Source organism: Agelaius tricolor, unplaced genomic scaffold (assembly GCF_023055355.1).
Source record: "Agelaius tricolor isolate 1412-34295 unplaced genomic scaffold, bAgeTri1.0.p SCAF_11, whole genome shotgun sequence".
NCBI lineage: Eukaryota > Metazoa > Chordata > Aves > Passeriformes > Icteridae > Agelaius > Agelaius tricolor.
In genome coordinates, this window is record NW_027269271.1 from 4,167,818 (window position 1) to 4,194,118 (window position 26,301).

The window sequence follows — 26,301 nt, forward strand, 5'->3', positions numbered from 1 at the left end:
CAGCCCAACTCCCCTTGCAGTGAGCAGGGACATCTTCAACCAGATCAGCTTGCTCAGAGCCCCATCCAACCTGACATTCAACACTTGAGGGATCCATGGGCAGCCACAGCTTCTGTGGGCAGCCTATGCCAGGGCCTCACCACCCTCACTGTAAAAACTCCTTCCTTATATCTCATTTAAATTGACTCCCCCTTTCCAGCATCTTTATGTGATGCTGACTGAGCCCTGCAGGCTCCCAGTATAGATTTGTGTTGTTGCTAGAAAACAGGTTGCAAACATCCAGCAGTCACCTCTTGGCTAAAAACCCTAAAATTATTAGCCAGAAACCAAGTGGAATTATGTTATTTATATTTATATTTATGAAATATCCTATCAATTTGTGTATTTTTAAAGTGTGACTCTCATAGTTCCTAGGGATCCTTTCTTGCTTCCCCTGAGCCCTGATCTGTCCATGACAGACCCTTTACTTCAAAACCTCCTGAAGTTTTGAAGGGCAGCTGTGAAATGAAGAGGAGATGCTTAATTTCATTCTACAGCAGCAGCTCAGCAGCACGAAGACAGCTCTGCCCTGGTTTGTGTTTCTCCCAGTCGGGTTTCTGTATGGCTGAGTGCTAAGGATATTTTTTTACTTGAAATCTTGAATTCTGCAGAGGCTGAGTGCTTATTTCTCAGGATCACCAGGGAAAATTTCTTACTCTCCCAGCAGGGTGGAAATTTCAAGGTCTGAAGCTATAATATATGTAGTCTTTCAACATCATTAAAGGAGGGGGTTTCTGACAGTGCCACCATGATGCAAAGCAAACTCTCCTGCCTGTGAATCCCCAATCAGTCAGTGCTGTGATGTTCCAGTGGAAGTAATTTGGAGGCTCTGGGAACAGGGGAGAAGGTGAGACATCACTAAACTGCTGGGTGGTAGATGATGGACCTTATATCTAGCTTTTAATGTGGTTTTCTGTGATATCATTTGCCTTAATTTGCTCATTTTCTCAGTTCTTAAGGAGCCAGGAGGAGTTCAGGATGGGGTCTCCAGGCAGAAAGAAAGTCTCTCTCACTCTGGTCACTTAGAGAACAAGGCCATTATGGTGTTGTAATGACTGAGATGAGGCAGTGCTGGGGTGGAGCCCAGCTCCATCCTGCCCAAATTCTGCCCTGGGCAGGACATGGTGGGGATGGACCTTATTTGCTTGACTTGTGGCTGGGTCTGAATGAAACCAATCAGGTTTAATTAATTAATTAATTAATTTATTTATTTACATTATTATTCTTGTCATTGTTGTTGTTATTTAGGAGATGAGAGGATGTATTAAGGAAGACACTTCATAGTATCCTGAAATGATTGGAGTTGGAAGGGACCTTAAAGCCCATCTCATTCCACTCCGTGCCACAGGGCAGGGACACCTTCCACTAGCCCAGGCTGCTCCAAGCCCCCTGCAGCCTGGCCTTGAACACTTCCAGGGATCCAGGGGCAGCCACAGCTTCTCTGGGCACCCCATGCCAGGGCCTCCCCACCCTCACAGGGAAGAATTCCCTCCTAACATCTAATCTAAATCTCTGCTCTTACAGCTTAAAGCTGTTCACCTTTGTCCTTGCACTATCAGCCCCTACTCACTTCACAGCATTAAAAAACTCCCCAGGAGAAACTTCTGGGTTTTTCTGAGCTCGGAGGGCTGCATGCTCCTTACCTTGGGTGGGAGGAGACCCCAGTGATGGGAGAGGTGACCCTCAGGATGCAAAGAGCAGCAGGAATCCCCCAGGAGCTGAGTGCAGGCAGCGTGGGGCGGAGGAGCAGGGGCTGCCCTTTGCTCCCTGGCCCATGTGGAAGTGGACTTTGGAAGTGGCAACAGGGAGCAGAGGAAGGGCCCTGACAGCCTCTGAGCAGGTGTGTGTGGCTGCTGAGGGGGGAGGATGGTGGTGGGAACCCCTGGCCAAAAATTGGGGTGGGCCCTTGGTGGGACTGGAATAATGGGTGCCTGGATGTTTGTGGCTGGGGGCTGTTTAGGGGAAGGGTTTACCTGGATGTCACCTAGAGAGCCACAAACTGAGCCAGCTCTGTTCAGACCTGTGTGCTTTCCAGTCCTGAAATTACCCCAAAGTGCCCTAAACTTTGAAGGGGACGAGTGAGGAAGGGTTCAGCCAGCATCTGGCCATCTCCCTGCGTTGGGCAGGCCTGGAGTGGTGGGGGCACTTTGGGTACTGATGCTGCAAGAGGAGATGTGAGGGGCTTGAGGGTGACATCCCCCTGGCAGCTGGGGCTTCACCCATGTGCCACCTTGGGCCCTCCTCAGGATTTCCTCTTCTGCCTGGCACTGCTATAACCAAATCTGGTGCCCACTTGGAATTCTTGCTGGAGCTGAAAGGCAGGAGGAAATCCCCATTTCCACCCCATCCATAGCTCACAAGAACAAGCCTCCATTTCTCCCTGCTTGCTCTTTCCTTGTCCTGCCAAAGCTTTGCCAATGTCCCTTCCCTCAGTGCATATCAGATGGGGTTTCACTGCCTGTCACAGAGGGGAGGGGGATTTCTCACCCTCTCACAGCTTGAGGGGGCTGTGAGTGCTGGTGCTTTGCAGCTGGGAGTGCAGGAGGATCCTACCTGGGTATAAGAGGGCTTTTTAAGGTAAGGACACATTTTATAGCAGGGCCTGTAGCAATAGGGCAAGGGGTGATGGTTTTAAACTGAAAGAGGAGAGATTTGGGTTAGGTATTGGGAAGAAATTCTTTCCTGTAAGGGTGGTGAGGCCCTGGCACAAGTTGCCCAGAGAAACTCCTCATCTCTGGAAGTGTTCAACATCAGGTTGGATGGGGCTTTGGGCAACCTGGTCTAATGGAAGGTGTTTGGAACTAGGTTATTTTTAAGGTCACTAGATTATTTTAAGTTCACCAAACCATTCTGAGATTCTTGTTCTGGGAAGAGATGAATGTGTGCTGCTTTCAAAGACAGACCATTTCATCCTGGTGTTTAAAGGGGAGCTTCAAGTTAAGGAAGATTTAGAGATGACTTTTCCTTGCCTCTGGGTATTTTGGAAAGGTTCCTGGGTTTCCAGGATGCTCCCAAAAATCAGAGAGTAGCTGGCAACGGGCTTCAAAGGGGGCTTTGAGGGGGTAGAAAAGCTGCTGATCAAACACTTTGTGACTTATCATTTGCAGGCCACTAAAGCCATTTGGGGCTCAGGCTCCCCAAACCCAGAGAGGATTTGGCTGGTGATGGAGCCCTGGGCCCCTGCCCAGCTGCCCCAGCCCCAGGAGAGGCCGGCAGCCCGGGGCTCATGGGCAGAGGGGCTCCCCAGCCCCCCGGCCCCGCTGCGGCGGCACCTCCTGCAGGCAAGGCAGGCTCCAAGGCCCGGCTCCTGGCACGGGAGACACGGCCCTGGTCACCCCTGGGATGAGGGCCACCAGCCCCGTGGTGACGCCCGCCGGCCGGCTTCCCGTGCCGACAGCACCTACCCCAGCCAGCCCCACGCCAGGTGAGAGCCCTCTGCTCCCTCTTCCTGGAAACCTTCCTAAAGTAAGAACTGCCTATTGCACTGCTCACAGGTCTGCCCTTGAGACTGCACAGGGACACACAGGGTCAGTAGGTGATGTCCAGCTATTCAAGCAGCCCCATGACTTCTATATTTAAGGCTGTGTAGCATTTGCAGCTCTGATTTCTTCTTAAAGCTGTGGCTTCTGTGGTTGCTGTTTGACAAGCTCCGTCTCAGCCCTGAGGTGCATTTTTCTTACAGGTTTGATTAAATGCAGTTCTTTTTTCCTAAGTGCAAGGTGAACAATAAAAATACAAGTGGTAATATAGGAGCAAGAGGCAGCCTGCAAGCTCAGCTGCTGAAACAGTGAAGAGTGGACAGATAAAATGTGGGCTGGAGGATGTTCTCAGTGCTGAGAAAGAGCTTCCAGCAAATCTGGGTTGATTTGCCTGAGTTATTGCCCTCAGTGAGTTATGGAGTCGGTACGTGGGGTTTTGTGCTGAGGTCGTGTGATGCAGATGGGATATTAGGAAGTAAATTTTCTCTCTGAGGGTGGTGAGGCTCTGGCACAGGTTGCCCAGAGGAGCTGTGGCTGCCCCATCCCTGGAAGTGTTCAAGGCCAGGTTGGACAAGCCTTGGAGCACCCTGGTGTCCTGCCCATGGCAGGGGTTGAAATGAGATGATCTTAAAGGTCCCTTGGAACCCAAACCATTCTTGGATTCTATAAAACTGGGCATCACTGAAACTGCAGTGCACAGCTTTCTCCTAGCTGGGGGCAACAAACCATCCAAACCTCCTCCTGCTCCTTCCAGGTGTGATGCTGGACCAGTTCCTGGCCCTGCCAGAGCAGGGGACCTGGCTTTATTTCCATCCCTTTGCTGCCTCCAAAAGTCCCAAGCAGAAGGGACCCTAGGTGTGACCCTGGAACCCTTTCTCCCCCAGATCAGTGTGTTCTGTTGTGTTGTTTTCCAGGCAGGGCTATGAAGATCCCCACTGGCAGTATCCTGCAGCTGGCAACAGGGATGGCTACTCCTACCAAAGCCACCAGTGGCAGCCAGTGGCATGGCAGGATGACAGAGGTATGGGCTCATCCTTTGGGTCTGGAGGCAGCTTGCAGGGGAAGTGATGCTTTCCCCAGGATGGGTTCTTCTCCCAAGGCTTGCACACATCCAGGGCTCTCTCCTGCCCATGCTCCTGGGTGGTGGTGGGTGCTCTGTGCAGCACTGGCTCCCTGTCTGCATTTAGGAAATGTGAGCAGGAGCTAGGTGCACCCAAGGGATGTTTGATCTTCATTACCACAGCTAAAAACCTGTGTCATTCCTGGTTCCAGCCTGAGTTTGATGGTGCTGTGTGATCAGGATGGCCAGGGCCTCTTCTTTGCTGTTTCTGGACGGAACAGAAGAGGAGGGAGCAAAGAGAAAAGGACATCAGTGTGTGTTGGCAAATGTGCACAAGGCATTATTATCATATCTCCAATGTGTAGGGACCATTTGGAAGCAAACTGAGTGGGCATGGCAAATTGCCTGATTCATGGATTTTCTTCTGCAACTTCATTGTTGCTCTGGAGGGGTAATGCTGACTCTTGATTCTCTCTAGACCTGAGGCAGGGAGATTCTTATGGCAAGAGTTACCGGGACCAGCACTACTACAGGGGCTACCACCCCAACCTGGCCACGGGCCCCCCAGGGCACGACAGGTAAAGCTGGGAGAGTCTGTGCAGCCCTGTGAAACCACCTGCTGCAAAATGAGTGGGTTTGTGGGTGGTTCAAAAATCTCAGACCTTCAGTGTGTCTCCCTTTGCTCCCACCTGCAGGACCTACAATTTCTATGAGGAGAGCTACACCTCGACTGCCAGGAGGGAAGGAACCCTCAGCAGTGATTCAGGGGAGGCTGGTGGCTGGTCCAAAGAGGTAACCTCAAGATGGGCAGGGGTGGAGGACAAGAATCTCTCAGAGATTTGGGAACAATCCATGTGTCCCCCCCAGCTGAGAGAAGGGCCCCTTTGCAATGTTGCACTCAGTGCCTGACAGTCCCTGGGGATTATTGCAGTGGGTTTTTAGTGTTTGTGTTCTCTCCCTCTGCTGGGCTGTCACTCCCCCAGGTGCAGGCCTGTGTGCTCAGCCCAGGAGCAGCACAGAAATCCAGGCTTAGTGGGATGTTCTGCAACGGAGCTGGGGAAGGGTCTGGTGTGGTGGTGTTCACAGGGATCCAAGGATGAGGGAAGAGACAAGGATCTGACTCCATGTTTCAGAAGGCTTGATTTGTTATTTTATGATATATATTATATTAAAACTATACTAAAAGAATAGAAGAAAGGATTTCATCAGAAGGCTGGCTAAGAATAGAAAAATAATGAAATGATAACAAAAGCTTCTGTCTTGGACAGAGAGTCAGAGCCAGCTGACTGTGATTGGCCATTAATATGAAACAACCACATGAGACCAATCCCAGATGCACCTGTTGCATTCCACAGCAGCAAATAATCATTGTTTACATTTTGTTCCTGAGGCCTCTCAGTTTCTCAGGTCCTAAGGAAAGGATTTTTCATAAAACATGTCTGTGACATTCTGGAGCACAAGCCTGATGAGGAGAGGCAGAGAGGACTGTGGGGGCTCAGCCTGGAGGAAAGGAGGCTCAGGGGTGACCTTGTCACTCTCTACAACTCCCTGAAAGGAGGCTGTAGCCAGGTGGGGATCAGGCTCTTCTCCCATGGAACAAGTGACAGAACATGAGGAAACAGCCTTAAGTTGTGCCAGGGAAGGTTTAGGTTGGATACTAGGAAAAAAAACTCTTCAACAAAAGGGTTGTCAAACCCTGCCATAGGCTGCCCAGGGACATAGTATAGGCACCATCCCTTGGGGAATTTTAAAGACGTGTAGGTGTGGCAGTTGGGGACATGGTTTAGTGGTGAACATGGCAGTGGTGGATAAATGGTAGGACTCAGTCTTAGAGAGCTTTTCCAACCTTAATGATTCCATGATTCCACAATTCTAGCCCTCCTAGGTAGATGACAGCTGTGTGTCATTGTCAGCTCTGTCCACCAAGTCATGCTCCATCACACTTGTGTCCTGACTGCTGGGTTTTGCCAAGAGAAAATTAAAAGATCAAATCAAAGCTGCTCTGGTGATTTTGCTCCTGGGTGGTGCTTTTTTTGGGTTTCCAAGCCCCATCTCCTTGGCTGTGGTGAGAAGCTCATGTAAGGGCTAGGAAAGCTGTCAGACTACAGCTATGGCTGATGTAAATTACTTTTCTAAGCTGTTGGGTGAACCCAAGCTGGTGTAGGGTGTGAGCTGCTGGGATGGGAATTGGCTGTGCTGCTCCTGCTGGGCACTTCCCTGCAGCAGCAGAGCCTGCCCCACTGCCTGGGAGCAGGAAATCAGCAATGTCCCTAGTTTTTGAGCCAGGTTTGTGTGCTCTCCCTCCCTCCCAGCCCTCGGGCCAGCCCAGCCTGCTCCTGCAGTACCAAGAGTCAGGACTCAGCTCCAGCAGCCATGAGCTCAGCCAGTACATCCGTGACGGTGCTGATGACTACAGCCCTGGAATGGGGTCCTGGAGCACGGGACAAACAGGTCAGGTGGAATGGGGGGCTCTGACAAGGGGGAAGCAAGGGAATAAATGGCTGGTGGTAGGGTATTGGCTGTCCTCTCCTGGAGGAGGTTGTGCAGGCACAAGGCATGACTGGGGGGCTGCAGGGTGGGTGAATGGTCCAGGGGCTCTGCCTGGGTAGGTGTAGGAGCTTCTGTGCACATCTGCTGCTTTGGGGGACAATTCTTGCACAGAGGGGTCAGTGCAGGGCCACTTAGTTGGGCGGACAAGTTTGGGACTGGTGAAGCCCTCCACAGTGGATGTGGTGTGTGATCAGTGTGAGTGGCTCACAGTGGCCTGTGTGTCATTGCAGGGGAGCCCTTGGTGTCCACCCCACCCCCAGCAGTCCCCCTCAAGTTCCCACAGCTGCACACAGCACTGTGCTTTGGAGCTGGGGGCCACCTGGTGCTGGTGTGTCCCCACCACCCTGCTGAGGGACAGCTGCCCCGTGTCGAGCTGCACAGCCTGGAGGTAGGACACAGCTGGCCCTCCAGGCCCCCCTGTCCCCTCCCTGGAGTGGCTCCTGTCTCCCTGAGGGATGCAGACATGGTTCATAACCCAAGCAGCCTCCTCAGCAGCCTTCCCATTCCTTGCTCCCATCTTCTGTCCATCCCATGTGAACTTTTGAGTCTCCATCGTGCCAGCCTGTGCCTGGGTGGTGCTTTCAGCCTTCAGCTCTGTAACCCTGGGTACCAGTGACCTGCTTTCAGTGATCCCTTCTCATGGGGACAGATGTGGTGTGTTCCTCTCCAAAGGACAAGTCCATTTATCTTCCTGAAGTGCTCCAAAACAGGGGCCTTGTCCCTGAGTCTCCCACAGCATTCCAGTCTCCTATTTTACCTCCAGAAGGAAGCAGATGCCATCTCAGCAGACATTTCTTTACTGGACCTTAGCACTGGGGTCCATGTGATAGCTCAGGGTCTGTGCTCTGTGGTTACCTGATGACAGCACAGGGTTCACTGGCACTGTTCAATCCTTGGCCAAGGCACTGGCTTCCCAATAGCCCAGCTGGGGCTGGTCTGATTGCTGGAGGCCAGCTGCTGGATTTACTTTTGTTTTTTAGGCAATCCTTCATGGCACAGAAGAGCTGGAGGAGCTGCAAGCCTTCCCTGGGCCCCTGGCCAGGTACGGCAGCACAGACAGGTCCAGGAGCTGTGTCCTCCTGGCTGTCTCCTTTATGAGGAGATGTGAGCTCCAGGCAGACTCAAAGGGTCCCTGTGGTTTTGAGTTATTTACAAAGGTCTAAGTTCAGGCAGGGAGCCCAGCCCCTTTGATGCAGTCTGGGTTGGTTTGGGTTGTGGGATTTGGTATTTTGAATATTCATAGGATGTGGGTTTAGTGTGGTTTGTACATCTGACCTTATTTTGTACTCATTTTGTCTCAGAAAAATGATTTTTTTTTGTTTCTTTGAACATCTGAAGCTCTGGGTCAACCTGTGGCTTAGCTTTTCCCAAAGTTTTTGTCCCCTGAGATGGCTGAGCCACAGCAGGGTCAGACCCAGAATGTTCCTTCATCCAGTGTGAGCCTGGGGATGAACCAGGGGTGCTGCATCAGGTTGTCTCTATTTCTGGCCACTCTCAACCAAAGCAGGGAGAGAAAAGGAAAAAGTATTTACCAAGCAAAAGAGCTGTGCATACACAGAAGCTGGGGGGAATATCTGGAGCTTCCTCTGTGAGCTCTCGTGAGACCCACCTGGAGTGCTGCAAACAGGTCTGGGGCCACCAGCACAAGAAGGACATGGAACTGTTGGAGCAAGTCCAAAGGAGGATAAAGGGACTGGAGAAACCTCCCTATGGAGACAGGCTGAGGAAGCTGGAGTTGGAGAAGAGAAGGTTGTGGAGACAGCACCTTCCAGTATCTGAAATGGCTGCAAGGAAGCCAGAGAGGGTCTCATTGTCAGCAACTGTAGAGCCAGGACAAAGGGCAGCAAGTGCAAATTGAAAGAGGGGAACTTTAGGTGGATATATGGAAGAAATTCTTCCCTGTGAGGGTAGTAAGGCCTCAGGTTGCCCAGAGAAGTGGTGGATGCTCTATCCCTGGAAGTGTTCAAAGCCAAGTTGGACAGGGCTTGGTCTAGTGGAAGGTCCCATGGCAGGGCGGGGTGGACTAGATGAGCTTTAAGCTCCCTTTCCAACCCCCAGACCATTCTATCATTCTGGGTTCCCACTTGTGCCAAAGGGTACATTGGGAATCTCCATACAATATGTTGGAATGACTGAGTCAGGATCAACATCTCCACCTGCAGTTTCTCTCGTTTTATCCACTCTTCCTTCCTAACTGAATGGTTATTTTATTGTATGGCAGCACTTCTGCCTGGCTTGCACATAGCTGAAGGGTTTCTGTGGTCACACAAGTGACCCTCCCACCCTGCCTCCACAACAGATTGTGCCTGCTTCTGCAGCCTTGGACATCCGTGGATGTAATGGCAGCACAGCAAATCCAAACTGTTTCTTTGCAGATGGATTGAGGAAAATATTATCAGGAGGGCAAAGAGTGGGTTTGAAATGTACTTTGCATCCCTGAAACGCAGATCTGCTAGGTGTCAAAATAAATCTGAGTGTGTTTGAACTTGAAAGTAGTCATTGGTCCTGGGGATCTTTTTTCCTCCAGCTCTTGCTTGGAATTTTTGTCATCCCCATCAGTGAACCTGGGGACTGAGCCCAAATGATGCCCTAGGTTGCTTTGCCTTGGGTTTCTTTGATGCTTCTTTCTGCTGCTGTAGGGAAGATCTGCACAAGGTGGATGTGATGACATTTTGCCAGCAGAAGATAACCACAGGCTGTGATCTCTCAACACAGAGGGGCAGAGATTCCTGTCTCCTCTGGAAACTCCTGGTCCTCCTCTGCCGGCAGAATGGGGTAGGTATCCCATGGAAGGGGCTGACCCTTTTGATCTTGGACATGAGACAAGGAGTATGTCCCTTAGGTGCCTCTTGATCCAGTTGCTATTTTTGGGGGGAAGGGGTGTACCTTAAGAGGATCTGATTTTCATTCCTCAGTTTGATGCTGCCTGGATATTTGAAGCAAATCCTTCTCTGTGATTGCTTTTTGTCCTTGGGAACTACCGACAGCCCAGTGAAGGGGACTGGTGCCACCTTCATGGAGGAGCCAGCACTTACACTTAAAAGGGGGTTGTTCCCTTAATCCACTGAAATCCACCCAATCCAGACTGCAGCTGCTTGTTGGAAGCAGGTGGATAAGGTCATCAGAGGGAGTGTTGTGAAGGTCTTGCTAATTGTGCTGAGTCCTTTTCCTTCCAACTCCCCGTGCTGGTGGCCAAAGCTGGTCTTGTTTGGGGCATGTGCTGGGACGAGGATGCAGGTGTAAGAAGGGGGCAGACTGGAAGTGCCATCAGCCTTTGCTTGTGGGGTTTCAGGTTTCTGTGGTTGAGATGACTCCTGAGGTATTAGAAAGTCTTTTTTCTTAGCTCTGCGACCAAAGAAGAAGTCGAGATTCCTCGGTTTTGCTTTTCAAGGTTGTTTATTTTCTCTTATCTGTTACATTCTTTCTCTAACCTGCTGAGGTCTGTCCAGCAGGTCGGGTTGTGGCACAGGGACTGCCTTTGGGGTGGTGTTAACTTTTTATACTACAAACTACGTGTACTTTATTTACAATAATTTTCCAATACCTATCACTTATGTTAGACAGTCTGTCTCTATTCTAAACCAATCAAAAAGAAGACACTATCCCAGCAGAAGATAGAGGACAAGAAGAAGAAGGACAGGACATGCCTAGATTCCTCCATCTTGCTTCTTGAACCCCCATTCTAAAACCCAAAAATACTACTTTTTCACTTTGTGACAAATTAACTATCATCCTACTCAAACTCTTGTGGCTTGTAAATCTTCACACAAAGTTGGTAATTGTTTTTTCCATGGGCTAAAATCAAAGGCACAGGTGTCTTTGACTCCATGCCAAGGTCCCTGAGCCAGGGTCTCAAATCACCCAGGGCAGCCAGAGCAATGTCCTGGGTTCTGACCCTGGGGCAGCCTCCAGGTGGCTCCTTCCTTCCCATTCACAGTCCATGGTGGGCTCGGACACGGCGGAGCTGCTGATGCAGGACTGCAGGCGCCAGGACCGGTACAGGAGGCAGGAGCCTGCAGCCAGCCTGCTGGGCATGGCTGATGACGAGTGGGCGCAGCGGCAGCCGCTGGACCTCATCACCGGGGAGCTCCCGCCCGTCGTGGAGACACAGGCACAGATCGTGGAGAAGTTCACCAAGCTCCTCTACTATGGCAGGAAGAAAGTAAGTGGTGAGTGGGATCCAGGATGTGAGGCTGGAGGTTTTGTTCTTCTTGGACCTGTTGGCCTCTTCAGGCAGGTTTTAAAGGGAAGGGTGCTCCTTCACCCTTCAAGAAGTGACTTGTGGTTGTGGGATCAACCCTCCAAGCTGTGGCAGTGATTTCCCACCACTGGGAACTGGGATGGGAGACCCAAGTGAAGATGAGATGCAGAGGCTTTTACCAGCGCCTCTACCACATTTAGTTTCATAGAGTCCTAGAATGATCTGCTTTGGAAGGGACCTTAAAGGTTGTCTTGTTCCAAACCCATTTGCAGCTATGTGATCTCACAGGATACCTAAGGCACAAGGAGAAGAGAGAGGAGGGCTGCAGACTGGGTGCCCAGACTGGGATCCCACAGCTTTGAGGGCTAACAGGCAGCACAGACCTGGAAATGTAGGGGACACAACATTGATTTGAAGGTCCAAGTTCTTGTAAATTTTCAGGGTAGAAAGACAAAGGGATGCAGAAGATGCTAATTTGGAGGATGCTAATTTAAACCAGAGCAGTTATTGGGACTCTCCTCTGAGCTGGGGGAGCAGAGGAGGGAGGAAGCAGAGTTGGTACAACCCCTCTTTCTTCTTCCCCTCACCTGCAGGAGGCTTTGGTCTGGGCCATGAGAAACCAGCTGTGGGGCCATGCCCTGTTCCTCTCCAGCAAGATGGACCCTCGGACGTACAGCTGGGTCCTCACTGGGTAAGTTGGAGAAGCTCAAGCAGGGTATGATGTTCCATGGCTGGCTTTCCAAGCCTGCTATTCCTTCAGTGCCCCCTGAATTGGAAAAGAGCATTGATTCCAGCTGGAGCCTTTCCAGAGGGGGCAAAGGGGACAGAGGACATCCATCCAAACAGGCCTGAGTCCTTCAGGCTTCCCAATGGACAGGAGAAACCAAGTGGGGGGCTGGAAAGCAGGAGGAAAGCCAATCCCTGGAGATGGAGGGTGAATTTATTCTGAGTCTTTGGTTTTGCCCATGCTGCCCTAGCAAAGACAGCCATGGGGCAGGGGGAGCTGAGCAATTTTCACTGTGATCAAGTCTAGTCCCAGCTGTTCACCCCACTTGTATGAGCATTTTCTGGTGAAATTTAATGTACTTAGTCTGGATTGGGTTGATCCCTTCAGGGAGAGTTAAGCAGAAATTTTCTGTCTTGTGGAACCCAAATCCTTTTAAGGAGGTTTTATGCAGCGTTGTCCTGGAGACCTGCCTTCTCTGAAGGTAATACAGATCATCACCCCCAGAGGCTGGTGATCCTCTCTGCCTCCTATTTACAAGGGCATGGAGGGATAGGATAGGGAGGAACGGCTTCAGCTGACAGAGGGTAGATTTAGATTAGATGTTAGAAAGGGAAATCCTTCCCTGTGAGGGTGGGGAGGCCCTGGCACAGGTTGTCCAGAGCAGCTGTGGCTGCCCCATTTCTGGAAGTGTCCAAGGCCAGGTTGGACTGGGCTTGAAGCACCCTGGTCCAGTGGAAGGTGTCCCTGCCTATGGAAGGAGGGTTGGACTAGAAGGTGTCTTCCAACTCAATCCCTTCTTGGATTCTCTGGGAAACCCCTAGAGACATCAGTTTCCTGGGGCATTTGGGCTGTGCTCTGGGAGGTGAATGAAGGTCTGGGGTCCTGGTGTGCAGCCTTCTCTCTGTCTCCTCACAGGTTCACCAGCACACTGGCCACCAACGACCCACTGCAGACCCTCTTCCAGCTGATGTCAGGAAGGATCCCTCAGGCAGCTCTGGTCTGTGAGCAAGAGGCTGGCCCTGTGTTCCCCTGTGCTGTCACCTGCCTGTGACACCCACCTTTTGGTCACCATCTCTCCTCACCTCTGCTCTCCTCCTCTCCCTCCAGTGCTGTGGGGATCCCACCTGGGGGGACTGGAGGCCCCACCTGGCTGTGATGCTGTCCAACAAGGTTGGAGACACAGAGCTGAACCACCGAGCCATTGTCACCATGGGGGACACTTTGGGTGAGCTGAGATCAGTGGGAGCAGCCATAACAGGGGTGGGCACTGCAGTGTCACCGTGCAGGTCCACACTGAGATGGTTGTGCCTGCACCTCTGGAGCTGCAGTGCCTGTGTGGTGGAAGGGGTGAGGTGCCAATGGATCCTCAGGTGAACTGGGCCCAGGCACATCCATTAGATGCTCTTGTGGAGACACCTGGAGCAGTTGGGGCCAGGGAAGGTGTAGGTAACTGCAGGGACTCAGCCTTGCCACCAGTGGTGGGATTCTGTGTATCCTGCAAGAGTTGGAGCTGGCCTTGCTCAGGCTCACCCAGCTCTACCATTAAACAGAAATCTCCTGAAACAAAAAGCAGCAACTGGGGAAAACAGACAAACAACAGGGACAAGGGAAGGATCAGGATCTGCATTGCCAGGAAAGTGAGGCAGTTGGTTTTGTATTTTATGGGTGAGCTTGAGGGCCTCCAAAGCAAAGCAGACCGTGTGGTGATGTCTCAGACTAAAGGTTTGTCTTTTTCCATGCAGCCAGCAAAGGAGCAGTGGAAGCAGCTCATTTCTGCTACCTGATGGCAGATGTTCCCTTTGGTTACTTTGGAGCAAAGGCAGATCGCATGGCCCTGCTGGGCAGCAGCCACCGGTGAGCAAGCACTGCAGGCTGGCGTTTTGCCAGGGTCGCCTGCCCCTGGGGTCTCACTTTGATGCAGAAGCAGTCCCTGGTCGGGGCTTTTCTCGCTGCTAGTGTGCATTCTGTGTGGGGCTGTTTGGGGAGGAGCTCTGCTCCTGCCCGCTGACCCCGCCCCTCTCCCCGCAGCCAGGCGTTCTCCCAGTTCGCCCGGACAGAGGCCATCCAGAGGATGGAAATCTTCGAGTACTGCCGGCAGCTGCGACAGCCCGAGTCCTTCCTGCTGCCCTTCCAGGTAGTGCATGTGCTCGACTACATCTCGTGCGGAGCTCAGACTTGCCCCAAAACATGCACCCATCTCCCTGAAGCCTGGAATTCAAGCTGTTCTGAGGCTTGTCCCTTTGGGAATGATGGAGAGGTTGCCTTGGCCAAGGGACTGATTCAGGGCAGGTTTTGGGATGCACAGTGTGTCTGATCAGTGCTTGCTCAGCTCTCATTGCCTTCCTGCTCTCTGGGTAACAGCTATTTATGCTTTCCTATTGCAAAGCAGCACCCAGCTGTTGCTGCCTTGGGGTGGACATATCCCTGGAAGTGTTCAAGGCCAGGCTGGATGGAGCTTGGAGCAACCTGGTCTAGTGGGAGGTGTCCCTGGCCATGGCAGGGGGCTGGAACTGGATGAGCTCTGATGTCCCTTCCAACCCAAGCCATTCTAGGATCCATTCTGCTTCAAGGAGGGAGGGCTGGATGACTCCATGGGGATGGGTGGAAGTGACCTCTGGGTGCACAATCCAGGGCAGAGGATTCTTTGAAGCTCCCTGCTTCAAGGAGGGAGGGCTGGATGCCTCCATGGGGATGGGTGGAAGTTGCAAGTGACCTCTGGGTGCGCGATCCAGGGCGCTCTGAGCCACGCTGGGGCGATGTGCCTGGCACAGGGCACCCACAGCCCTGTCCATGTCCCTGTTCCCACCCCTGGCTGCTCTGCCTCTCTCCCCCAAGGTGTACAAGCTGCTCTACGCCTCCCGCCTGGCTGACCACGGGCTGCCAGCCCAGGCCCTGCAGTACTGCGAGCTTGTGGCCACTGCGCTCCTGCGCTGCGACCCCACCGCGCACCCCGTCCTGGCACAACAAGTGGTGAGGGTGAGTCTGCACCTCCTGCATCCCAACCTGGGTGTGATCCCTGCTCAGGAACTGCTGGGGTGGGAGTGGCTGGCAGCTCTGAGCAGCCCCCTGGGATTTGCTGCCAAGTACAGGGTTTCTAATCCCCGTGGATTTCGGGTAGAAAACAAAGGTGTTATGTTGACTGCCAAGTAGGAGCAGAGTTATTTGGAAACAAAGGATGTTTTTAAGTCTGGTGGGGTTTTCTGAACTTCTAAATGTCACAGGCTTAAGAAGTGAAGTCTAAGTGCACATTTCCCCTCCAGCACATCTTCTACAACTCTCTTTACCTCCTGAGGGGTGTGTGCTGGGGTGACACTGAGAGGGAGCATGGCCCAACGTGTAGCACCAAGTGCAGCCCCTCTACTTCCTGAGCAGGGGGCTGGGGTAGAGAGGGACAAGGCCAAGTGTCCCAGGTCCCAGGGCAGTGCTGAGGCTGCTTGTCACCTTCCTCCAGCCTTTAGGACCAGGTTGATTGGGGCTTTGGTGGGTCTAGTGGAAGGTGTCCCTGCAAATGGCAGGGGTGTTGGAACAAGATGAGCTTTAAGATCCCTTCCAACCCCAAACCATTCTGTGATTCTATGAAAGGCACTAAAGCCGTGGTGCTGTGAAGTGAGGGGCAGCAAGATGCCTGTCTGAAGTGGGTGCTGCTGAGTTCACCCAAAATTTGGCTGGCACTGCTTCCTCACCCGATCTTCGAAGCCTATTTGCTGTCTAACAGCCTTTTAGATCTGCCATTCAGCTGGGGATAATGCTTCTCCTGGGAGAAAACACTTTCATCTGAAAAACTAGTGCATTCGTAGATGCTCTTGTCTTTGATGTTCTAGACTGTGTTACAAATTATGATACACATTAGTGTTTGATTAAGACTTCCCCTCTTTTGAAGCTGGGGACGATATACAACCAGGTGCTGGTTCATTAATACTGGATCAAAGTGCACATAAGCTTTTGGATTAAACATTCCCCCTGTTTAGGAGTAATCATGCTTATAATTTCCTTTTTCCTGTGATTGATTCAGGATGAGCATAGGTGTGTTTGTAAAGAGATGGGACAGTGGGTAGTGCAGGCTCCTGCTTGGCTGCAGGGTTGCTTGGCTCTCGTGGCCAGTCCCAGTCCCAAGCTGGGGTCCAGTTGTGCAGGTCCTGTCTTGCTGTAAACTCACAGACCTGAGAAGTGTGCTTTGTGCTGGTTTAGAGTTTGTGTTTTAAAAGCTCAGGAATAGAAAGAAATGGCTGCTAGGACTGGTGCTGGAAGGAATAGCTGAGTCTTGTATGGCTGTGGAGGGTGGCTGAGCTGCAGTCACCTCTGGGTGGCTTTTGGTGGCCCTCAAGGTGGCAGCCTTGTAGCAAAGCATTGAAGATAAGGCAGCATGAAGTAGCCAGAGGAATCTTGAGAAATCCCCAAGAATCCTAGAATGGTTTGGGTTGGAAGGGACCTTAGAGATCAGCTAGTTCCAACTCCCTTGCCATGGGGGACCTTCCACTAGATCAGAGGCTGATATCAGAGAGAAAATTCAGTAAAGATGTGGATGAACAGCGGTGCTTTGAGGGCCATCTCCCCTCACCCAGCTGTCTTAAAACTGGATCCTTGTCTAAACAACTCCTTCAGGCAGGGAATTAGCTCAGCAGGGAGCCCTGCATCTCACTTTGGACTCCTGGATCGCCCTGGAAGAGCCTCCTGCTCCATTGATGGGAGCTGGAGCCCCAAGTCACTGAGATGGCTGCAGCCAGGGCAGCACAGACCCCTCTTCTGCAGGAGAAATTAAACACACAGCAGCAATACTGCAGAGAGGGACCTGGGGGAGATAGTGGAGCATGGAAAAAATACTGAGCAGCAGCATAACAGGATGCTGTTACAAAAGGAAAAAATACCTCACCGTGTTATAGTGTTATTCTGGGTTGTGAGAGTACAACTGTCATATCTGAGACAAGGAGGTGATAATCCCCCCATGCTGGGGTCTCAGGGGTCTTGGCTGGGGCCTGTTTGGGCTGCTGCATGTGGAGACAGGGCTAAATTGGAGTGAGTGTGGGAGTGGAGAGCTGGGGCGATAAGAGACTGAGGGGAAAATGACCTCTGGAGAAGGCCTGAGGGTTATTTCTTCTAGGCAAGATATGGTGGGGGAGAAAGGGGTTTGAGGGATGTGATAACAGCCCTCAGCACACAGGAGGCTGCTCGTGGGGGATGCTGGCTGGCTCCTCTCACAGCTTCCATGGGAGCAGGGATAGAGAGGCTTAATTTGCAGGAGGGAAGATTTCACTTAGATATTAAGAAAATACTCTAGCTCTAAGGACATCAAGCATCAGGACAAGCCTGGGAGGCTGTGAAATCTTCTCAGAGATTTGTAAATGCAGATCAGAAAAACACCAGCTCCCATCCATCCTCATGGGGTAGGTGAGGAGCTTAGGAGCTGCCCTGGGAGTTGGGCTCTTTCCAGGGCTTCTGGTGGGGTGTCCTGCAAACCTGCCAGTGCCCCAGGATGCCTGTGAGGGGGTTGATTAAAGCCACTCATTTTCCTCAGGGGGGAGAAGGGATGCTGATATTTACCTGTCTCTTTGATGCAAGGAGCACCTTTGACACAGTATTTTGGCATCTCTGTGGAGGTGCTGAGCCAGCCCTGCTGACACTGTGGGGCATGGGATGGGCCAGCACCTCTGTGGGGGTGTGGGAGAGGGAATAAATCCTGCACAGGAGGCTGGTGTTATTTAACCCCTGTATTGTGAAGTGATGCTGTTTTCCCAAGCCCCTGTGTGACAGATCCCTGTGGATCTGACCCTGTGCTAATCCCTGCTGTCCCCCTGGCCTGCAGCTGGCTGAGAGGCTGAAGCTCTGTGACCCTCTGCTCCTGGAGATGCCAGAGCAGGAGCAGACACTGGAGCCTGACTGGCTGGAGCAGCTCCGAGCCTGCTGCCAGGAGTGGGAGGTAAGGAGAGGCAGTGGGACAGCTGCTCTGGGCTGTGCTCTGTCTGCAGGAGCATCTCCTCCTCTTCCCTCAATCTGAGGGGATGGAGGTTCAAAAGCTGCTGTTCTTCTCTGCTTGTGAGCTCTGAGATGTGCTCTCTGCTCTGGGACCTGCAGATTCAGTGGGAGCAAGGGGCTTGCAGTGCCTGAGGGCTGCAGAGCTTCACACAGGGCAAAACTCTCTTTGATTTGGCTCGAGGGGGGCAGGCAGGGGCTGGTGGGGGAGTGATGGTCTCCCTTTGCAGGGGGGCATTGCAGAGCTCACTGATGGGGTGTCACCTTGTGGCTGTACTTTGGGGTCTTTTAACTATGGTCTGGTGCTTGGATTAATGCTTTTCATTCAGATTTCACACCTGCTTTTGGTTTTGTGGCCTTTTCCATCCTGTTTCCCCTCCTGCCTACTCTCAGGGGTGCTGCAGCCCCTCTTGCTTACTGGGAAAGAGCTGGTGTGGGTCTCTCCTGCAGCCTGGGGTGGGCTATGAGCCCCAAATCCACAAGCACTGTGCTTTCCTTTGCATTGGCTTTGTGATTTCCTTAGTTTTTGTCCTGTTCCACCCTTTTTCCTAGCCATTTTACCATGTTTTACTCTGCAGGTGGAAGATGATCTTCCTCCAGAGGTGGCACCTGCTCAGCTGGAGCTGCCCTGTGCTGTTCTACCAACAGCAGGTAAATACACCAAAGCAGCAGCTTGTGGTCTCCCCAGTGGGCTCTCCCTGCGTGGAACTGTGCTGCCATGGGCTGGGAAGCAGCTTCCCAATCCCTGGAGTTTTTACCAGCAGCAACTCCTTGCTCCTTGCATCCCCCCAGAGCTCAAAGGCTGCTCCTGCCTGGATGCATCCCTCATGCATGGGCTGCAAAGTGAGGGCTCAATGCTTGGTGCTCATACAAAGTCTGAGTAATTGGGCCTAATTACCACAGCTTCAGGGTCCCTCTGGGTGCTGTGGGAGGAGGAGAGCAGCTGGGGGTGGGTGCTGGATGAGCCTCCCAGCTGAGCCTCAGGGGAGACAGCCCCATTCTCAGGCAGTCCTCTGAGGGTGCAAACTGGAGCTGAACTAAAGGGATTTCACACTTAGACAGCAAAGGATTCAGGAAGGAGCTCTGTGCCAGGCTGCAGGATGCCTGTTGCTGAAGAATCAGCATTTCTCCTTCCCTGCTGCCTCTTTGATCCCTTTTCTTCACCCTTTGGTGACCCCCAGAGTCCAGAGGCATCAAGAGGAGGGGCACAGCCATCCCCTGGTGTCAAGGAAAGAGCAGGGGGGTTTTCTTTCCCAGATGGACAGGCATCCATTGGCATGTCCCATTGAGGAGAAGTCAGGGGGAGGTGTTGCTTCACATCCAGCTCCATCAGCAGGATGCTCCTGCACAGTCCCCTGCTCCTTGGATGTGCCTTTGCCTGGGAATGCTGGCACTGAAGTGTGGAGAGTAGAGGCTGGTGCAGACAGGATGAAACACAACTAATTCCTTCAAGCCGTTTCTTCCTATCAGCTTTCCCTGTTGCTGCCAAATTCCTTTTCAAAGAGCTCTCCCAGGCAGTAAAAAGGATCATCAATCCTGATTGCCTTCTGCTGCTATCAGGGCTCAGACTATGATCTTCCTTCCCTGGAAGGAAATTGCAAGTATGATGATCCCATTGGCCTGGCTTCTCTGAGCAGCCAGGTCTGCTCCATGTGGTCTCCACAGCTCACCTTCCCTGTGCTTGGCCCTTTCCTCCATGGTGAAGGCCATCCAGAGCCACCACCTGAGGGACCTGCATGCAGAGAAAGCTGGCTTGGTGCTGAGTCCATCCATCTTGGAAAGACAAAGCCCAACTCAGGTGCCAAGCTGGGATCCACGTGGTCCTCCCTGACTTGTTCCAGCTGAGCTTGCTAGGCAGCATGAGTTTGAGCATCCATCCTCCTCCTTGTGGATCTTGAGCATCTCCAGGCCATGTGGGAGCAGCTCATGGTTGTGAAGCCAATCCTGAGTGGGCTGGAGGTGATGCTGGCAGCAAAGCAAAGGGTTTGACAGCATCAAGAGGTGCCCCAATCCTTCCCTATGGGATCTGGGTCCTGCCTGCCATGCCTCACAGCAATGGAAGAGGAGTTTCCCAGTGTCCAGTGTTTCTGGCAGGAGGCTGCTGAGCTGGAATGAGCAGGAAACACACCTGGGACCAATGTGTGTGTGTGAAATAAAACCAATCCTGCTTGCTCAACTTGCCTTCCAAACAAAAAAATCCCAACCCTGAATAACTCTGCCTAGAGCAAGGAACTCATCCATGGGTGCTGCTGTGGAACAGGAATGAAAGCTACCTGCTGAATATTTCCTGCTCAGGGTGTGCAGCAGGAGTGGGGGAAAAGGCTGGAGACCTCAGCCTCCTTTGAGCTGCTGGTGCATGCTGCTTGTGGGCCCTTTGCTTCCATAGCATTCTCCTTCTGAGTTCATTTATAGCCTCAGGTATATTCCCAGGAATAAAAAAATAATTCCCCCAGTCTTTCCCAGCCCACCTTCCTTGAAATCTCTGGAAGGTTCCTATTGCTGTGCTGTGTCCTACCTCCTCCCTTGCCTGTGCCTGAAGCCTTTCCTCACTCCCCCAGCTCCTGCTGATGTTTAATGGAAAAGGGGAGAACAGCCCAACAGAATTATAAACATTACAAAAATTATAAATTCCTGAGGTGTGGGGTTTTTTTTTGGCAGATGAAGAGCCTGGCAATGAGATTCCCCAGAGTGAAAGCTACCAGTATGACCAGTGGTTTGAGCCTGTGCCATCCCAGGGACTGAGGTCCCAGGAGGATGTGTCCCTGAGGTCCCCAGCACCTGCTCAGGTCGTGGCATCTCCAGTGCCCAGCGTTGGGAGAGAGCTGCAGCCCCCTGTTCTCAGCCAAGAGACACCTGCCCCTCTGGAAGGGGGTTTTGCTGAGCCCCCTCCACAGCCAGTGCTGCCAGCAGGTAAGTGCTGCAGCCTTGTTTCCATGCAGAAATCACAGAATCCCAGAATGGTTTGTGTTGGGAAAGGATGGTAAAGATCAGCTGGTTCCCTGCTACAGGCAGGGACACCTTCCACTAGACCAGGCCCCATCCAGCCTGCATTGGACACTTCCAGAGATGGGCAGCCACAGCTGCTCTGGGCAGCCTGTGCCAGGGCTTTACCACCCTCACAGCAAGGAATTTCTTCCTTAGAAGTTGCCTTTGAGATGCACCACTTCAGCTTCACCACTTATTCCCTGGTTCTGGCAGGGATCAGAATGGCCTTTTGCATCTCTTGGGGGGACATCTTGGCCACCACGTGGGTGGCTGTGCTCTGGAGAGGGGCATGGTAGAAGCTCTGCAAATACCTCTGATGGATAAATCCATAGCTCCACAGATCAAACCTTGACTGTGTCCTTCCCTCTGCTCCACAGGAGAAGCTGAGGAGCCCTGGGGTGCCAGGCTGTCCCCTGGAGGGGTGCAGCCAGCCCTCCCCACAGAGCAGGTGAGTCAGAGGAGCCAGAGAGACCATCCCACTGAGGGTCCTGGCTGGATCTGGGATGTGCTGCCCCATCCTTCCATGCACTGAACTCACATGGAATCCCCCCATCACGGTGCCACTTGTTCCCTTGGGTGAAAGCTGTGCCCTGCTGTGTAAGGCATGTAGGAGTCCCTAAGGATGCTCCCCACTAATCTGGGTGTGGAGCAGTCCCAGGGGGGCTCTCACCATGCTCGGTGCAGCTCCTGTGGGAACAGCACGTGGCAGCTTCCATGTCTGATGGCAGGAGGAGTTACCAGCCAGGACTCGGACTCTGTCAGAGACCTCCACTGTGTCCCTGGGGGACAGCCAGCCCTCCCTGGACAGCGCAGGTGAGGACACTGCTGAGGAGCAGGCAGAGGCCATGAAGCCAGAGGAGAACAAGGTGAGCATGCCAGAGCCATCATGAGCCTCATGCCCTGAGCTTGAATGGCCCTGATGCCAGCCCTGCCCCTGGAAAAATGATGCCCACTCCCAGCAGGCACCTGGAGGAGCCTGGCATCCATCCCTTCTTATTCCTTTCCACTCTTTTCCTTCATTTCCCAGAGCTCTGGATTCAGGTGGTTTGGCTGGTTTCGGTCAAAACCCACCAAGGAAACTTCTCCCAAAGCTGAGTCTGACACAGGCTCAGACTCTCCCACATCAGGACCACAGGTAGGGGACAAAAAGCCATCCTGTCCCTGGTGACGTGCAGGGTGCAGCTGTGAGAATGGGTGACACATCTCCCCATTTCTCCCTGTCCTCATGCAGGGGCCATGGCCATTCCGTGTGGGGGGACATGGGGACTGGGAGCCCTTTTAGCCTGGAAGTGAATCCTTGATTAATAATAACTGTAAATTCATATAGCCTCTTTCATATGTATATATATTTAATATAAATTCATATAGCCTCCTTCAGCCATGAGGTCATCCAAGCCCTTGGCAAACTCTGCAGGGATCCCTCACCCTCCGCTGGAGCGGAACACAGCAGCTGTGAGCAGCAGCGCTCTGGCAGGCTTTAGGAGATGCAGGGAAGGGAAAACCTCTTTAATTGGAAGTGCAGCAGCAAGGAGGAAGCAGCCATGCATAGTTATCCCAGACCTAGCCAGTTCCTAAGGGCATCACATCCCTGATGGCTTGGAGCGAGAACCTCCCCTGGAAATTTCTTCCTGGTAGAGAATGATCTACAGTCCCAGAGCAAAAAAAAATGTTGGGATATTCTTCTCAAACTAGCAGGAGATGAAGAACAGAAGGGGACCCATGGAGCTTGGCCCCTCACACTGTACCCAGGCTTGGTGTCCAGCCTCCTGCCTGATTTTGAACCCTCAGGCTGGTTCAGCTTTATGCTTGTGTTGCTTGCCCTGACCCTGTAGCCCCTCCTTAGCCATGATTCCTGCAGCTCCTGGGGTACCTCTGCAGCAGGAGGGGTGCAGAATGGGTACCCCAAAAGCTTGGTGTGGTGTCTGGTGCAGAGGTCTTCTCCCAGCTCAAGGAGCTTCTGCTCTAAACGGGTGGATGTGATTTCAGGAGCGGGCATCACCATCCCCACCCATTGCCCCTCTGGCAGCTGGGACAAACCCTTTGGCTCAGCCTCTCTCCAGAAATCCCGGTAAATATCGCACAGTTCCCCTCACCTCTCTCCCCCATCACCCTTTCACAAGCTTCTCCTCTTAATTTTAAGTGGGCTTTTGTTTTTGGTTGCTGGCCCTAGGAGGAATGGAGGGTGAAAGCACCTTTGCTGTTAATCCAGTGTCTGCAGAGGTGAAAGGCTCGTGGGATGGAAGGCAGTCAGCAGGACAGCAGGTGAGGAGGGGAGGGAAGTGTACCAGTGTGTGATGGGGGACACCTCTCTGCTTGGGGTGTCTGTTAAGGTTCTCTCTCCTTCGTCCTTCCAGGCTGTCTACCGTGGACCTCTGCCACCAGTGGCTTCAGTTCCTCTCTTCAACCCTGCCCAGGTCGCTCAGGTGAGAGTATTTTTATGAGGGTGGTGCTGTATGAGACCTTGGGGTGCCTCCTGATTTTGGGGTGGTGCCAGATTTCAGGTGATCTGCTATGGGCAGGGGGGTTTAGGTAATACCAGTTTTGGGAATAAGGGTTTTTTATAAGTAAATCAATGGAGGGAGGACAGCAATGGGAGGGTGTGATGAATGAGCAAAATGTAGGGAGGATGGTTGTGGTTGCATCCTGATGATGGCAAAGCAACATTTTGGGGTACAGCCCATTGCTCACACCACCTCTCTCTCTGTGTTTCCCAGCTTCCTGCCCGACCCACCCAACCCAGGCTGCTTTCCCAGCATCGCTATCCCAACCCACTCTGAGGTGGTGGGTGGGGACAGCGGCAGAGACGAATTACACAAAGTTTTTTAAACCAAAATGGTGTTTGTGGTTATTGTGGAGGGTGTTGTAAAATAAGGGGGAGGTTTCTGGCTTTAAAAGCCAGTAAATGGGGGGGTGTGAGGCTGGGAGGGGGGTGAATAATTTGGCGATTCAGGTGAGAACACAGGCCTCTACCTTCCACTTTCACAAAATTTAGGTCTGGTTTGCATGATTCATTATTGTCATCCCTTATGTGTGGTTCCTGAAGTCCACTCCAGTGTTTCTTTTTACCTTTCTTTGCTATACATTTAGGTATTTAAACATAGATGATATTTAAACGAAGCCCCCTCTCTTCACTCACTCACCCTTTCCTCATAAGCGAGATGCTCCTTAATGATCTTGGTTGCTCTCTGCTGGGCTCCAGGTTTGGGGGGTTGAAGTCAGTAATAAACAGGGGGAGGAGTGGAACACTGAGGTGTGTGGGGAAGGAAGGGAGGGTGGAAGAGGAGGGTAAGGAGGGTAGGAAGGATGGCGAAAAAGTGAAAGTAAAAAGGGTGTCCGGGGGAGAGTAGTCTGAATTGGGTTATGGGGCACTGCCCCACCTCACCCATTGGACTCAGCGCGCCGGCCGTGAGTCTGTCTCAAAGCACCGCGGGGCCATGAGCATCCGCCGGGGCTCCGCACAGGAACCGCCGCGGCTTCTCCTGCCCGGGCCGGCCCGCGCGGCGCCCCCCCTTGCTGGTGGCTCACCCGCCCGTCGCGGGCGGGGCCCTGCTGGGGCCGCGGGCGGCCCTTCCCTCAGACCTTCCCCGAGGCGGGGCGCGGGTGACGCGCACCCCGTGGGTGGCCTCGGCAGTGAGCTTCCCCCGGACGCGTTTTAGCGCGCTTCCGCCGCTATATAAAGGCTCGATGACATGGCTGCTTCAAAGTTAGGGTGAGACGCTGGTTCTACCCGGCCTGCATTGCGATTATATGCTGATTAAGAGTCGCGCATTGGTCGGAAGGGGGCTGAGGGCGTGTCCCGGTGTGAGGGTTAAAGCGCAGGCTCATGGCGGGGAGGGGAAGCTGCTGCCTGAGGGGCTGTGTTGGGAGCTGCGGGCACGAACCTGTGGGGTAGATGTGGTTATGCCAGACCTAGCCAGCTCCTGAGGGTGTCACATCCCTGATAGCTTAGAGCGAGAACCTCCCCTGGAAATTTCGTCCTGGTAGAGAATGGTCTACAGTCCCAGAGCAAAAAAATGTTGGGGTATTCTCAAACTAGCAGGAGGTGAAAAACAGAAGGGGACCCATGGGGCTTGGCCCCTCACACTGTACCAGGCTTGGTGTCCAGCCTCCTGCCTGATTTTGAGCCCTCAGGTTGTGCCTGAGGTGGGGCTGAAGCCTGCCCATGATGGGCTGTGGGGACTCGGTCTCCATCTGAAGGACTGCGAGGCTACAACTTGGCTGTGGTGGGCTGTGGGGTGGGGATCCCCCCGTTAAACGATGTGGGGTTGTCTGTGGGGTTCGTGCCCCTCTGATGCAAGCCCTGTTGGTAGCAGGCTGTGGGGCTGGAGCCCTCTGGGGATGGGCTGTGCGATGGAGTCCAGGCTCTCCTGCAGGGAGGTGCTGCAGGTGAATAGTTTTAACCGCCCTCCAACCCACAGTGCAGGGACTGCCGGCTTTTAATCATATCAGGGTATCAAGGCTGTTATAAACTTGGGGCACCTGTGTGGTTAGATCCAGGTGCTGTCACCTGGCTGTCCCTTCTTCCAGGGCTGCTTGGCTCCCAGGACCTGTAAGTGGCTGGCCGAGCCCAGGATGCTGCCCTGGGGTGAGTCCGGCTGCCTGCAGCACACACTCCAGTGGGTTTCCTGAGGTTGGAAACCTAAATCTGGGATGTTTCTGCCTCTGTGGGTGCAGGGGGGGGGGACCCCCATGTGGCTGGGTGTCCTCGCAGCTCTGTGTGCTGCAGCTGTGCACCCACACACCTTTATGTCCCTCAGTCTCAGCCAGAGGACGCTTTGGGCAGCTCTTTGGGGGGTCTGTATGTTGCTTTTTGGCCTGGCAGAGGCTTTTTGCTGCCCTACGGTCCTTTGAGTTGATTTAATGGTGTATGAGTGTGCAAATCTCTCACCTCAGGGCTTAGACATCCTGCTCTTCCAAGACTGAACATGGTCTATCCTGCTGCTCAGGCAATCTCTTTTTCAGAGAAAAATGATAAATACAGGGGACTTCTTGCTTATGGAAGTTGCAGATCTGGCAAATAGTTTTAGAAATAAATCCTGTGATTTTGGATTTGTCCCTCAGATTTTTGGTTTCTGACTCTTCTTCTACCCCATTCACCTTGACCCTGGACTCTCACAGCAGGAGCTGTATAAGGATTTAGAGCAAGACCTGGGGCTGTCTCTGCCATTCAAGCACATATATTAAATATTACTCTTCTTCTGCACTTCATCCCCCTGAAGTTGTAAGGAGTCAAATAGTAAAACTTTTCTGAAGTAGAGAGTGCTGCAAATCCCCTTAGACTCCGTGTGCAGCC

General features: G+C 52.7%; 1 protein-coding gene across 1 annotated transcript; it reads left to right on the plus strand.

The window, feature by feature from the left end:
* Nucleotides 1-3,203: 3,203 nt before the first annotated feature.
* On the plus strand, nucleotides 3,204-23,785 carry SEC16B (SEC16 homolog B, endoplasmic reticulum export factor). The gene is made up of 25 exons (XM_071435615.1): nucleotides 3,204-3,463; nucleotides 4,433-4,539; nucleotides 5,057-5,156; nucleotides 5,274-5,370; nucleotides 6,891-7,029; nucleotides 7,359-7,516; nucleotides 8,109-8,170; nucleotides 9,768-9,903; nucleotides 11,066-11,290; nucleotides 11,923-12,020; nucleotides 12,972-13,053; nucleotides 13,164-13,281; nucleotides 13,799-13,910; nucleotides 14,085-14,190; nucleotides 14,892-15,032; nucleotides 17,857-17,970; nucleotides 18,602-18,674; nucleotides 20,682-20,933; nucleotides 21,386-21,456; nucleotides 21,737-21,874; nucleotides 22,036-22,143; nucleotides 22,995-23,076; nucleotides 23,179-23,270; nucleotides 23,363-23,431; nucleotides 23,723-23,785. Exons 1-25 carry the CDS (start codon nucleotides 3,204-3,206, stop codon nucleotides 23,783-23,785), a joined length of 3,003 nt encoding a protein of 1,000 aa, XP_071291716.1.
* The last annotated feature ends 2,516 nt before the right edge of the window (nucleotides 23,786-26,301 follow it).